The sequence below is a fragment of the Pogona vitticeps genome, chromosome 1 (genome assembly GCF_051106095.1).
Source record: "Pogona vitticeps strain Pit_001003342236 chromosome 1, PviZW2.1, whole genome shotgun sequence".
Lineage (NCBI taxonomy): Eukaryota > Metazoa > Chordata > Lepidosauria > Squamata > Agamidae > Pogona > Pogona vitticeps.
Window position 1 is genome coordinate 2,181,103 of NC_135783.1, and position 15,344 is coordinate 2,196,446.

Here is a 15,344-nt window from a genome sequence, read left to right on the forward strand (position 1 = left end):
GCAAGCCGAGAAGTGCAATACGACTGAACGCCTAGGAAACCTGCTTTTATAAAGGATAGTAAACCTTGAGAAGGCTAGCTGCAAACGTAGTTTAATAAGAACAGAAAACAATTCTCATTTGCACTTTCTGTTGAATCTGAACAGGCTGTACAAGATAATTCTGTGGGTAGCAAGGGCGGGGAGGGAAAAAAAAATCCAAAATGCAAAACTCAGATTGTTCTCTCCAGATAGAACCCAATGTCATCCTTAATTGGTTTTTTATTTCTAAAAGGGTGGGCCATCCTGGGGAGTCAAATCGGACAACACAGGCAGTGATCCTGTGGCGTATCAGGCGTGTCTGAGAAATCAGACTTGCCTGCTGAGCCTGTTTCTTTCCCAACGGCCAATCACAAAACCAAGCAAGCTGTTTTGGAAGAAAGCAAAGTGAGAAATCTCGTGCTAGAACAATCGGAGCCGTTGATCACTGCATTGCCTCCCCCCCCCCCAGCCCAATGGAAACCTTGTGTTTCCAAAGAAGGCGATGGAGGTGTTGGAGTGGGGGGGGGGGAACAGAGCTGGATGCAGATTTCGTGGCAGTTCTTGGTTTTAAGAGTTGGGAGTAGAGATGGGCACAAACAGCCAGTTTGCGCGATTCGTGCCGGTTCGCTCCTTGGCCGAACACCTAAACGAACCGCATGAACTGCCAAACTGGTGGTTCGTTGCCCATCTCTAGTTGGGAGGTCAGTTCCAAGCACTCTGGTGACTGGGGGGGGCGGAGTTCTCCCAGAGAGTGCAGCAGCTATATAGGAGGGTTTTCTAAAGGAAATAGGAAAAGGCTGTGTGGTTCAGGATTACAACAAACGTACATACGAGTAAGGTGAGACCTCCATTAAACCACTAAAAATAAAATAAAATAAACAAATTGCAAGCTTCTGTGGAAAAAATCCCACTTCTTTATGGATGGAAATATTGTAGTCCCAAAAATGGATAGAAATATTGTAGGTCAGAATCCCAAAAATTAATGGCAGATCTCTGTGCTGCGTCCACCTCGCCTCTGAACTCATCTCCCACAAGCAGACTCAGCCTGGATCCTCTGCCGTGAATTCCTGGGACTCCGACCGACAATATTTCCACACTCTCCATGAAGGGGAGGTGCCCCTCCCGAGGAAGTGGGGTTTGACCCACAGAAGCTTGCAATCTACAGTGGTGCCTCGCACAACGAGTGCCTCACACAACGATGAATTCACACAACGATGCCTTTTTCTGTTAAATTTGCTGCCTCACACAGCGATGTTTCCTATGGGGGATTTTCACACAACAATCTCCCTTTTCGCTCCTGTAAAAGTGTCTTACAATGTTTGGATGCTGTTTTAAATGATTGCAATGGTTAGTCCACCTCCTGAAACCTATGCAAACTGATTTTGGTGTTGTTCTGACACTTCGTTAATTTATGATGATTTTTTGAATTTTCTCCATTGGAAACCATTGGATGGTCTGTCTAATGGTTTCCAATGGAGAAAACAAAAAATCATCATAAATTAACGAAGTGTCAGAACAACACCAAAATCAGTTTGCGTAGGTTTCAGGAGGTGGACTAACCATTGCAATCATTTAAAACAGCGTCCAAACATTGTAAGACACTTTTACAGGAGCGAAAAAGGACTTCGCAAAGGCATTGAAATGTATTGAGTCGGCTTCAATACATTCCAATATAGGAAACATTGTTTCACTCAACGATGTTTCCTATGGGGATTTTCACTGAACGATGGCAATCCGTTCCAATTGGAACGGATTAACTGGTTTTCAATGCATTCCTATGGGAAATGGTGTTTCACAGAACGACGTTTCACACAACGTTGATTTTTTGGGAACCAATTAACATCGTTGTGTGAGGCACCACTGTACTTGATTTTTTTAAAGTGATTCAGTAAAAGTATTACCTCAACTCTTGCATTATTCTAAAGGAAGCCGACTCCAGCCTCTTGCTTCCTGGGGGGTCAGATGGCCTGTCGCTCTCCAGCATCCTTTTGCAGATGACTGGATCCCTGTTGGCCACCTCCTTGGTGGCGGAAAGGGTGAATGGGAAGACAGAGGGAGAAAGAGACGATGGAGTGGGGGAATTAAGAGAAGAAGAAAAAAGCCAATTTCTGGGGGAGAAAAGACCCTCGGCCTCCCACACTTTTTTTTTGCTCTTGCAAGCTCAGCCGGGACCATGTCTTGCTTCTCTTCCTTCCTTGAGTGTCTCAAGGAAAAAAGAGAAAAACAACGTAGAGGGATGATCTTAAGAAAGGAAAACAGACTGAGGGCAAAAACAGAGAGAGAACAATTAGAAGCATTTTTCTACTGTTCAAAACAAGTTGCAGATTCACTTGCAATCTCCCCTGAACGATTGCTCGTGGGAGAGAAGTCTGGAATTCGTTGGTGTGCTGGTTTTGCCATCTCAAATGCTTTGAAGAAAGGCGTATTTGGAGGGATAAATGTTTTATTGCCTTCCAGTCAGCTGGCATTTTGCCTGTTTTCTCCCTGAACACATAAGGTGTGACTCCCAGGAAATGACCTGTCATGAACTCAAAAAAGGGGGTGGGAGACCTTCTTGGTGTCCCCTTCTGCTATAAGTTGGTGCTAATAAAGTTGTTGCTTTATTAATATTTTTGTACAACCCCCCCCCATGTACTCTTCCCATATTAAATAGCATTTTTTTCCTGGCCTGGACCATCCTTAAAAACCCACCCATCATGACAATAACTTCTCCAAACCCTTCTAGTGAGTCTTTTCCCCCCACCCCCCATCGTTATCTTCTCCGTTCCGTTGCTCAGTAGAAGACCTTCTCTAGGTAGGTGTTCATGAACATTCCTCTGGGGTCCAGTTTCTCCCTGATGGAGCAGAATTTCTGGAAGCTCGGATACATCCGCTCAAAGTCCTTCCGGGTGCAGGTGTGAGCCTGGAAACACAGAGATGGTTTTAAGACCCTGACTCTCCATCCATATGATGGTGGCCAAATTTGATGGGAGCTGATACTTTGGCAACATATGATACGGACTCGCATTCCCAAGTCCCACTATAGACTCTTGAACAATCTCAGTGTAAAAACGTAAAATTATAGAATGGTGGAGTGGGAAGGGGTCTTGAAGGCCATCGAGTCCAATCTCGTTTACGCCAGTTCTGGGTGGGAATCTCTTCCTAAGATCTCAATCAGAAAACGGTCTGTCCCATGATACCTTTTTTGGGGGAGGGGGGGGGAACAGGGGAACTAACATCGAATCAAGAAATTGGAAGGGGCCTAGCAGGCCATCCAACCCCCTACTCAGTGCAGGAATGCAAGTATATGAGTTTCATTCGAAAAAAGCAACTCCTCTCAGTTCTGCACTGGAGATGCCAAGGATTCACCCAAGCACCTGCCTGCATGCTTTCATTTCCTTTTTTACATCCGTCTTCTTTTGGCAAACAACATGAAGCCGAGTGTCCTGCCCCCGGTACCTTTGCCCAGTGTGGTCTCCCTCCAAACTTCTTCATGATCCCTTCGTAGGCGAGCCAGTAGTCAAGGTGGGGGACATCCTTCCCGTAGGGTCTAGGCGGAAGAGGAGGAAAGAAAGAGAGCCAGGATTAGCATCACCCCAAGCACAGAACCAGGGCTATTCAGAGCGCAACTCGAAAAGCCTTGCTCTTGGCTTGAAGGCAGGCGTAACACACGCCACTCAAATACCCTGCTAGAAAGTGGTCCCTTTCTAGCTGTGGAGGTCCCCCCCCCCTTGCTTGAAACTAATAATGGTTAAGCTGAAATTACTAGGCAGAGAAATGTCACTCTGGGCGTCTGCTTTTCCCCAGAAACCTTTTCTGTGGAGCACTAGAGTGGCCTTAGTAGCCAGATGGGTGGTATATAAACAGAATGAGTGAGTGGATGGATGGATGGATGGATGGATGGATGGATGGATGGATGGATGGATGGATGGATGGATGGATGGATGGATGGATGGATGAGTTAGTTGGATGGATGGATGGATGGATGGATGGATGGATGGATGGATGGATGGATGGATGGATGGATGGATGGATGGATGGATGGATGAGTTAGTTGGATGGATGGATGGATGGATGGATGGATGGATGGATGGATGGATGGATGGATGGATGGATGGATGAGTTAGTTGGATGGATGGATGAGTTAGTTGGATGGATGGATGGATGGATGGATGGATGGATGGATGGATGGATGGATGGATGGATGGATGGATGGATGAGTTAGTTGGATGGATGGATGAGTTAGTTGGATGGATGGATGGATGGATGGATGGATGGATGGATGGATGGATGGATGGATGGATGGATGGATGGATGGATGGATGGATGGATGGATGGATGGATGGATGGATGGATGGATGAGTTAGTCGATGGATGGATGGATGGATGGATGGATGGATGGATGGATGGATGGATGGATGGATGGATGGATGGATGGATGGATGGATGGATGGATGGATGGATGGATGGATGGATGGATGGATGAGTTAGTTGGATGGATGGATGGATGGATGGATGGATGGATGGATGGATGGATGGATGGATGGATGGATGGATGGATGGATGGATGGATGGATGGATGGATGGATGGATGGATGGATGGATGGATGGATGGATGGATGGATGAGTTAGATGGATGGATGGATGGATGGATGGATGGATGGATGGATGGATGGATGGATGGATGGATGGATGGATGGATGGATGGATGAGTTAGTTGGATGGATGGATGGATGGATGGATGGATGGATGGATGGATGGATGGATGGATGGATGGATGGATGGATGGATGGATGGATGGATGGATGGATGGATGGATGGATGGATGGATGGATGGATGAGTTAGTTGGATGGATGGATGGATGGATGGATGGATGGATGGATGGATGGATGGATGGATGGATGGATGGATGGATGGATGGATGGATGGATGGATGGATGAGTTAGTTGGATGGATGGATGGATGAGTTAGTTGGATGGATGGATGGATGGATGGATGGATGGATGGATGGATGGATGGATGGATGGATGGATGGATGGATGGATGGATGGATGGATGGATGAGTTAGTTGGATGGATGGATGGATGGATGGATGGATGGATGGATGGATGGATGGATGGATGAGTTAGTCGATGGATGGATGGATGGATGGATGGATGGATGGATGGATGGATGGATGGATGGATGGATGGATGGATGGATGGATGGATGGATGGATGGATGGATGAGTTAGTTGGATGGATGGATGGATGGATGGATGGATGGATGGATGGATGAGTTAGTCGATGGATGGATGGATGGATGGATGGATGGATGGATGGATGGATGGATGAGTTAGTTGGATGGATGGATGGATGGATGGATGGATGGATGGATGGATGGATGGATGGATGGATGGATGGATGAGTTAGTCGATGGATGGATGGATGGATGGATGGATGGATGGATGGATGGATGGATGGATGGATGGATGGATGAGTTAGTTGGATGGATGGATGGATGGATGGATGGATGGATGGATGGATGGATGGATGGATGGATGAGTTAGTCGATGGATGGATGGATGGATGGATGGATGGATGGATGGCTGGATGGATGGATGGATGGATGGATGGATGGATGGATGGATGGATGGATGGATGGATGGATGGATGGATGGATGGATGGATGGATGAGTTAGTCGATGGATGGATGGATGGATGGATGGATGGATGGATGGATGGATGGATGGGTTAGTCGATGGATGGATGGATGGATGGATGGATGGATGGATGGATGGATGGATGGATGGATGGAAGGGTTAGTCAATGGATGGATGGATGGTATTACACAGAGTGTCATCCTTCCCTCTACAGGCAGTGTTCTGGCCACTCCTTCCTCTGACCCCTCTGCCCCAATGGCCTTTGGCATGACAGCCAGAACCAATGAAAAAGTGGCCAGGCTATGCATGTGGGCCGTGGAGGAGAGAAGGGTGACCCTGAAGGCGACAGCTTGCAGGGATATTGCCAAAAATCACAGAATCATTCATTAATTGAATTGGAAGGGCCCTCAAAGATCACCAAGACCAACCCCCTGCTTGAGGCAGGAATCTAAGTCAAAACCGATCTGACAGACGGTGGTCCCATTTTCTCTCACCACCTCTCGAGTTCATGGATTCCATCGTCGTACTGCTCTAACAGTTAAGACTTTTTTTCTGATCTTCAGCCTAAATCTGGCTTCCTGTCATTTGAGCCCATTCTTACACATCCTGCACTCTGGGATGACTGAGAACAGATTCTGCCCCTCCTCTGTACAATCTTCCAAGTCTTTGACGAGTGTGATCCTGTCTCCCCTCCATCTTCTTTTCTCAAGTCTAAACAGCCCCAGTTCTCCCCTTCTTTCCTCCTCACAGGGCTTGGTTTCCAGTCCCTTGATCCTCCTGGTTGCCCTCCTCTGAACTTACTCCAGTCTGTTGAAGTGGACTTGTCCACAAAAATTCATGTTGAAGATGCTAGTCCTTATTTTTTTACTTTTTACTTTTTTGTTTTCACCTATAATGCTTGCACAGACTAACATAGCTACCCCTTCCATAACTCCATTTTGTTGGTATCCAGAGCGGGACACAGCACTCTTGAGGAAGCCTCACCAGTGCCGAATAGAGGGGAACTAGCACCTCGCGGGATTTGGGGACTGTGCTTCTGTTAATGCGTCCTCAAACTGCATTGGCCTTTTTTGCAGCTGCATCACGCTCTTGGCTCATATCCAAAATCCCTCCTCCTGTTTTCATCCACTTCGGCCTGTCCAATTTGCCCCATCCACCCACCCACCCCCGTTTGGCTCTTTGATACCCCAGGAGAACCTTCTTTCCAGCTGGTGTGGGAGGCAACCCCACACCTTCCGCAGCCTAGGTGGCTCTGAGAGGGACCGGCCCCTCTGTACCTGTACATGATGATGTTGAGGTAGCAGCTGTCCCTCTGGAAACAGGGGCTCAATAGGAAGTCATCCTCCCGAGTGAATCGCACTTCCACTGGATAATGGGCGACCACTTTGGGATTGTTCTCCAGGACCTCCTTCAATTCCAGAAGAGCCTCCTTGGTCTTCTCACTACAACAGGACAGGACAGGACAGGACTCACCCCTCCGACCAGAGAGACTCTTCAGAACAGAAGAAGCTGTGTGTGTTTCCTTTTTACAAGGAACTGTGGACTCTGGAGAGGAGCTGATCTCAAGCCAGAGATCCGGAGGAGAAGAAAAGACCCCGGTTTCTTCTTTCTTTTCCTCCCACTTGCCCCCAACCAAAAGGGTTTTTTAAAATTTATTTATTTATTTAAAAAGTTTTCAAACCAACTTTCTCCTTAAAAAAAAAGAAGACTGCTAAAACCAGTAAATAAACAAATTCTTAAAAAAAATCAAACAAATTCCATTCTGAGAAATGGTAAACCAAAACAACACCAAAACACATTCAAAGCGGAAAGGCATAACAAATGTATCTTAAAAAAATCACACACAGGCAGTTGGTTACCGAGGGGAGGCGTGACTGAAGAGAAAGGTCTTCTTCGCCTGCTTGTGGAAGGACTGCGAAGAGGGGGCCAGCCTGGCCTCCAGTGGCAGGGAGTTCCACAGTCTCTGGGAGCCGCCACAGAGAAGGTCCTCCCCCATGTCCCCATCACAGGTGGAGGGATAAAGAGAAAGGCCTCCCCTGGTGATCTCAACCCCTGGGCAGGCTCATAATAGGAGACACGGCCTTTGAGATGGTTTGGACCCAAGCAGGAATCAGAACTTTGTGCCCATCATATTTCTATGATGTTATTACCAGAACTGGCCACTAGAGGGGGCCAGAGACCATGCTATAGATAGCATTCCTTATTACAATCATGTTTGCTATTATCCGCATTTCTCAGTATCCGCAGGAGGCTTGGGATTGATCCTGCACAGATGCGGGGGCCCTACCGTACCCGTTGCCCTGCCTGCCAGCCAGTTCATTTTGGAATCCAGTCTCTTATTTTGCCTCCTCCCGCCAGATCTCTGCATGAACCCCAGTCGGCTTACATAGGAATGGCCCAGTCCTGGACGTGCTGCTTGAAACGGCACTCGTAGTTGAAAATCTTGTAGCTCACATTGACGTTTTCCACTTTGCTGGTGAAGAGGAGCCAGAAGAAGAAGCGGTTGATCCAAGGAACCAAGAACGGCAGGAAGGTGCTGGAAGAGAAGGAGAGAGAAGGAGCTGTGATAAAAAAAGACGGGGTAGTGGGAGAACAGTGCCCGCTCTGGCCCCGGGTGGGTTGCAGACATGGTGGTGGATTGGGGCCTGAACAGAAACGGGGAGAGGCCGTGCCCTTTTGCTGCAGAAATGCAGAGGTTTCCCTCCTTCTCCAGAGGCATGTGTGGAGGGAGGATGAACGCAGAATCATATGTTATAGTAAAAAGTGCCTTTCTCGGTGCTGGGGTGCACTGAGAAAGGCAATTTTTGCCTTCTTCCTCCCCCCGGCTTCTGCAGACAGTGAATGGAAGATAGCTGCCGGTGGTGGGACTCTGTTCTCACACAGCTCCCCTCTCATCCAGGCTTACGGATCAATGACGGATACGTTGAATTATTTATCAGCCAACATCCTGCTGAACATTTACACCGGAGTCATGAAAACTGGCTCAGGTGCGTTTGTAAATTGCTGCGAGTTAAGGCGTTCAGGTTGCCAAGGGAGTCCCGGGGCAGGTTGCGCCAGCCCTTGAGGCTGAGTTCTCGGCAGGTGCACCTTGACCTGCGCAAGAGCCCGTCATGGACAAGGGCTGGCAAGAGACACAGTTGCAGGGAAAGGACGTGGGAGGGGCAAGATTCCTCCGCGTTGGCCTGCATTGGTCAGTGCCTGTTCCGTGACTGTTCTTTTCTGTCTGTTTTTATTCTGACTGTAAGCCGTTTCCTTTTTTGTGCTGATACTCACTTAGAAGCCTCCGCATCCAAGCCAATGGTTCTAAAAGCAACACGAAAGAAAGCTAGAAATGGTTTATTCGACCCTTTGATTTACCATGTCTAATGGGGAGCGAGAGCCTTCAAAATCAGGGGGAATTTTGCCCACTGCTTGTATGGGCTTTTGGATCTGTGAATTTTGCTTGAAAGCCCAGGAGATGTCAAGCTTCGAGTTTGTCAGATCATATTCGGTTTTTAACTAGGACCCCTCGGAGCCACTGATCAGAACCAGGTGGCGGGGAGAAACCCAGCTATTGTGCTCCAAAGACAGGGACATTCTAGCATGATGAAACGGAAACCAGGGTCAGCCGGGACCACAATATCATCTATCACGCCACCCCCAGATTTCCCTCTCCATCTGAATTTACCTGCAGTAGCTAGAATGAAAACATAATTTTCCAACAGCAAGATATTCTTGATATTCAAGACCAAGCATTTTGAAGTGGCTTGGTCTTGAAAAAGGCAGTCAGGAGCCATTAGCCTTACAGATGACCCGTTCCAGCTGAATATGAACATTGCTAGAACTCATTTATTGACACAGATTGACAGAGCTGCATGCATTTTTGTTCATTTTCTTCTTAGGGGAGAGGTAGCTAAGGTTACTTCAAAATCTGCCACTACACCATTGTACCTCCGGACACAATTCCTTATTCAGAGGCTGGTTTCCAGGAGCAGATCACACAGCGGCCTTTATTTCAGCAGCCTAAAATTTAGGTGGGAAAGGTTATTCTGCTGCAGTTGGGAGTCAGGAATCTCTACAGATCTCCTGCAACTCATCCGGAGATCTCCCGGGAGACCTGGACCGTTTTCTGCTCACATTTAAGCAACCTATGGGGTTTATTCCAACTGCTCGCCACAAGATGGCATGGTGGCTTCAGCCATCAGCCAGCCAGTCTGGGCTGGAGGAAGGATGATTGCCCTGGATTTACAGTACAAGGGAAGGCAGCCTGCTTGTCTGTCTCTGCCCCTCTGTTTGTCTGTCCGTCTGCTTAGTCAGCCGTTGATTTATCAGATGGGAGAAAATAGCTCTTCAAGAGCCAAGCATGGCTCAAAACATCCATTATTCTAGACAAGATTCTGCTCACTTTGATTCGATGACCTTCTCATTGGGCTCTGAGGAGGGTTAGAAAGCAGTATTTAGTTGCCAAAACTTTTTTTAAAAACCCTAGCCAGAAGTGGAAGAATTTATTTCTTTTCACTAGCCTCACGAATTCTGACATTCTCAGAAGCAGAACCAAAAAACAACACCCCAAACCTACAAACATTTCCAAATTCTGAGTCTAATCCTGACCATCTGGAAAGTGGACCCAATTTTAAACCCTCCGAAAAGAGATGAGGTACAAACAGAAGGAATCAGTAAATAAAGGATCTCACTAAACCCTTTCACTATGTGCTATAGAGTTGTTTCAAGGATGATTGGGGGACTTAACATCCTTGGGGATGTTTAGACTTGAGGAAACAAGGACTGAGGGAAGATAGGACAGCATTTTTCAAATATCTGAAACGCTGTCCTCCAGAGGAGGGGCAGGATCTTTTCTCAAATCATCCCAGAGTGCAGGACACGCAACCGTGGGCTCAAGCTACAGGAAGTCAGATTTCGGCTGACTATCAGGAAAAACTTCTCAACTGTTAGAGCAGTATGACAAGGAAACCCCTGACCTCAGGGCAAGGTGGTGAGCGCTCCAACACTGGAGGCATTCAAGGGAAAATTGGACAACCTTCTGCTTTGATTTGAATTCCTGCCTTGAACAAGAGGTTGAACTCAATGGTTTTGTAGGTCCCTTCCTACTCCACGATTCTATGTTTTTATGACTCTGATTTACGGCAACCAGAATAGAGTTTTCAAGAGAAACGAGCTGTGCCGTGAACGGTTTACCATTTTCACACACATACCCATCAATTTCCAAAGCCAGGGAGGGGATTTAAACTGAGGTCTCCCGAGTCGCATGCCCCCATGCTTTATATCCATTACCCCAGTGGGCTTTCACTCCATCCATCCATCCATCCATGCATGGCACCAGTGGCTCCCACTGACCCTGGACTGCAATGTGACCTCATACTTGCCTGATCCAAAGAAGAAACTCCAGCAGGTAATATCCAACGGCATAGTCCCAAAACCAGGTCGTGGAGGAAGACGGCGGCTGCAGGCAGACAAGCAAGAGAGATGGGTCATGGCGTCTCTACTTAAGGCCTGAGGGGGTGAACTCCCATCCACCACTGTGCATGACATGCGCAGGCGAGAGGCCAGATTTCTCGGGTGCCCTCTAGTCACTGGGGCTCCCCAATCCGGACCTTCTTACCCTTTTCTCCTCCAACAGAATGCAGGACAAGGTGCTCCCTGAGCTGCCAGCCTGGGAAGTTTTACCTTGTTGGTGTGGTCTTGGTAGATGACGCTCACGTTCTCGCTGTGGGGAAACCAAAGGAATCGGAAATATTCTGATTTCTTCAGGTGGCTGTCTAAGTTGTCCAGGACCTGGGGGTGAGAAAGAACTGAGTGCGAACAAGTGTCTTGTTAAATGCAGGCAACGGCTCCCGTATTTCCTCTCACCCCTTCAGGCCTGTTCTTGTATAAGGAGAAAGGCGGGATAAAAGTGTTTTTAATAAATGAAATAAAATATGCGGAAGGGTTTACAAAACTTGCTGACCAAGTACGACTTGAGTCGTTTTGCTTCTGGAGAAAGTCCAGACTTGATGAGATCTGGCCCCTATTTGTTTGTGTTTTTTTGGCAGTCCATGGTATCCATAAAATGGTACCCCAGCACCCTATTTTGTCAGAGTTGATCTTTGTGCTGCTGATTTTCTTCACAGCTTCCACATCCTTCCACATCCACTGTTGGTATCATGACATGAGCGATGTGGTCTTGGTCTGCACAGACACATTCTTCTGCCTGATGATTTTTTCCCGAGCCAATAACCGTTAAAATGGTGACTCCAGTACTTTCTGGTGTGGCGCCACTAGAATTCCCAGTGTGAGAGTTAAGGACAGACTTTGATTATTCTGGTTCCCTGAGGAGAAAGTACTTGAAAATGCTTTTTTGCTTTTATATCCACATTAGTGGGCTTATCCTCATACCATTGCATTTTGGACAAACAAACAAAAAACCAACCATGGCATTCCAAAATATTACACATCTATGAACGTAAAGGAAGAACAGCAGACAATGGGGCACAAAGAACATGACCCTGTAACTGTGGTAGATCACAAAGTGGATATGAGCCAGCCGTGTGATGGAGCGGCACAAAGGGCCAATGCAATTTTGGGCTGCATTAACAGAAGGACAGTCTCCAAATCCCACGAGCTGCTGGTCCCCCTCTATTCAGCACTGGTTAGGCCTCACCTTGAGTAGTGAGTCAAGTTCTGGACACCACGCTTCAGGAAGGATGCTAACAAATTGGAACAAGTCCAGAGGGAGGGTGACAAGGAGGATCAGGGGGCTGGAAACCAAGCCCTAGGAGGAGAGGCAGAAAGATCTGGGCAGATAGATTAGCTCTCTTCAAAGACTTGAAAGGCTGTCCTACAGAGGAGGGGCAAGATCTGTTCTCGACCATCCCAGAGTGCAGGACACGCAACGATGGGCTCAAGTTACAGGAATCCTTTGAACATCAGGAAAAACTTCCTGTTAGAGCAGTATGACAATGGAACCCATGATCTTAGGAGGAGGCGAGTGCTCACATGCTAGAGGCCTTCAAGAGAAGATGGGACAACCGTCTATCAGATCAACGTTGACTCTGATTCCTGCCTTGAGCGGGAGGTTGGACCTGATGGCCACAGAGGCCCCTTTCAGCTCCATCCTTCTAGGATTCCACGAGTCTCTGAGAGGAAAGGAGAGCCAGTCGATGCTGACTTTGTGCAGCGCTTCAGTGACTACGAGTCAAAACCAGTCGTCATCCGCAGAACCTCTAACAGGGGAGATAAGCACAAGTTTTCCTAGCTGAAGAATCGATCTCAGGTTGCAGGGCGGAGAAGAAAGAGAATCTTCTGGAAGCACAAGCCGGCTTCTGTCAACCAGCGTGAGCTTTCTGCAGAAAGCAAAGAGATCAGTACTGCTAGTTAATTTTTTTTTAATGACCTGATTTTGAGACTCCATTTGTTGGACAGACAAAGATGGAGGAAGAGGGCAGAGCTTATTCATCCTGAAGCATGGTCCCTGCGCTTGTTGACTCCGCTAGCCTGAGTTAGCCTCATTAAGAAGATGGAATGATTTGCCATCCACAAATCATTTGCAGCACCCTTGATGAAACAGCTGGCCTCACTCTGATCCGGAGCCTTTGCGGTTCTCTTCTTTCGCTCCCGTGGATGGCACTTAAAGAGGGAGGGCTCACTTAGCCAGTGCCCCTTTGACCGAGGTAAAAAAGTAAAGGTTCCCCGTGACCTTGAGTCCAGTCGTGTCCGACTCTAGGGTGCGATGCTTATCCCCGTCTCCAAGCTGTAGAGCCAGCATTTGTCCGTAACAATGGTCATATGGCCAGTGCAACTAGACATGGACCGCCGTGACCTTCCCACCGAGGTGGTCCCTATTTATCGACTCACATTTTTAAATGCTTTCGAAAGGCTCGGTTGGCAGGAGCTGGGACAAGTGATGGGAGCTCCCTCCGTCCTGTGGATTCGATCTTACTACGGCTGGTCTTCTGACCTTGCAGCCCAGAGGCTTCTGCGGTTTAACCCGCAGCGCCACCCACACCCCTCCCTTTGACCTCACCCTTCTGGTAAATGCACAGTGCCACAAGATGGTCAGGGGGACCGTGTGCACCTCTCTCTCCAGCGACAGGCTGAGGCGGCTGCCGTGTCCACTTCCACCCCTGCGAGGTGGGGGCACCGGAGGGGCAGCATTCGATCTCGTCTTACGTTCTGCCTCCATGCGACATATAACTGATTAAAGGTAAACAAGTGTGTCCTCCTTCTTTTTTTTTTTAAAAAAAGTAGCTTTCTTTAAAAGTTATTATTTTAAAAACCCATGTCTGGGAACCTTTCTCATTTCAGAATTTATGTAAAATTTTATTCTTTTTCATACATCCCCTGCTCTCTGGCCTATTCCCTATCATTTCTCCTGCTCCTTCACACACCTAACTCGAGAAGGATCATCACTACGGTTGTTTTATGGTTTCAGTGTCACCCGAGTTTAAGGTTCGCTTTGCATTTAAAACATGAAAATTTCCCCAGTCGGTGACCGATGGAGTGACCGGTGGCTACCGTGGCAACCTGTCCATCGTCCCACCCTGTGACGCTACCCTGGGGTGGCGAAGTGACGTTTCTGTGAGAGATTGGCTAGCATCCCTACTCACAAGAGTAGACCCATCCATGGTGAGTCAACTCCACTGTAAGCTCCATTGAATCGGCACGGCTACTCTTGTTGACGCTTACTATGCTACAAAACAAGATTTCATCCTGTATAAGTGCAAGGAGAGAGGTTAAGTGGGGGTGGGGGTGGGTGGGGGAAGCAAAGCATGCTGCTTATACTCTATGCTAACCCAGAAGCACTTCAAGCACTCTTCAGGGTGATTTACAAGTTAATCATGCAGGCTATGCACGGTCCCGCACCCTCAATGGGTACTCATTTTACTGACCGTGGATGGAAGGCTGAGCGAACCTCAAGCCGGCTACCTGGGATTGAACTTTGGGTTGTGAGCACAGTTTGGGCTGCAAAACAGCCGTTTAACCACTGCACCACCCTGGGTATCCATATAAATAGATATTTTTGGTGATGGTGGTGCTGTTATTTAGTATTTTCAGTCAGCGGATAAGTGAATCAGCTGATACTGATCCCACGGATAGAGGGGTACTACTGTATAGAGCCATTGACTTAGGGGAGGCTGACGTAAAAGGCAGAGAGCAGGAGACGGGGGTCAGACTCGGCTGACTCTACCTCCTCCTATGCAAAATCTTTCAGAATTTCGTGGGAGAGGAAAGTGGAAGCCACAACCCAAACAGAACTATCATCCTGGATGCTATTTTTTGGGGGGTTCTCCCCCCCTTGTTTCTAGATCATTTCCAGGTGGAAGAAATGCATGAGGTGGAAGCGAGGGGGGGGGGCAAGGAGAAGACAGGTCACTTTGAGAGTTTTGTTTTTCGAAAAAAATCAATATCCGATCCTTGGTGTCACCAAAGGACTATTAGGAGGATGAATGGCGACTGCCAACAGGAGATACGATAATCAGGATGATTAAGGAGAAATATTTCCTCCTCTTCTCTCTCCCACGCATCAGGTAGGTTGCTGATCTAATGAGCTCAGTGCCCTATTTTTTTATTTTTTTGCTCCTTGCCGTCAATCTGCCGAGAGAGAAGCAGATTGACGGGATTTTCTTTGTGGGACCAGTTTGGAGAGATGAAAAAATAAAGGCTCAACAGAAAACTCCACGTTCTCTTCTGTGGTGTAGACCAGCCTTCCATAGTGTAGGGCTCTCCAGT

General features: G+C 47.7%; 1 protein-coding gene across 1 annotated transcript in view; it reads right to left on the minus strand.

The window, feature by feature from the left end:
* Positions 1–1,957: 1,957 nt before the first annotated feature.
* LOC110089492 (L-gulonolactone oxidase) overlaps positions 1,958–15,344 on the minus strand; it is a 52,813-nt gene continuing 39,426 nt past the window's right edge. The window contains exons 7-12 of the mRNA XM_072986088.2: positions 11,304–11,411; positions 11,003–11,079; positions 8,026–8,175; positions 6,917–7,081; positions 3,457–3,547; positions 1,958–2,920 (exon numbers count right to left, since the gene is read on the minus strand). Of these exons, the coding sequence (XP_072842189.2) occupies positions 2,792–2,920; positions 3,457–3,547; positions 6,917–7,081; positions 8,026–8,175; positions 11,003–11,079; positions 11,304–11,411 (720 nt within the window). The 3' untranslated portion in view covers positions 1,958–2,791. The remainder of the gene's footprint in view (positions 2,921–3,456; positions 3,548–6,916; positions 7,082–8,025; positions 8,176–11,002; positions 11,080–11,303; positions 11,412–15,344) is intronic.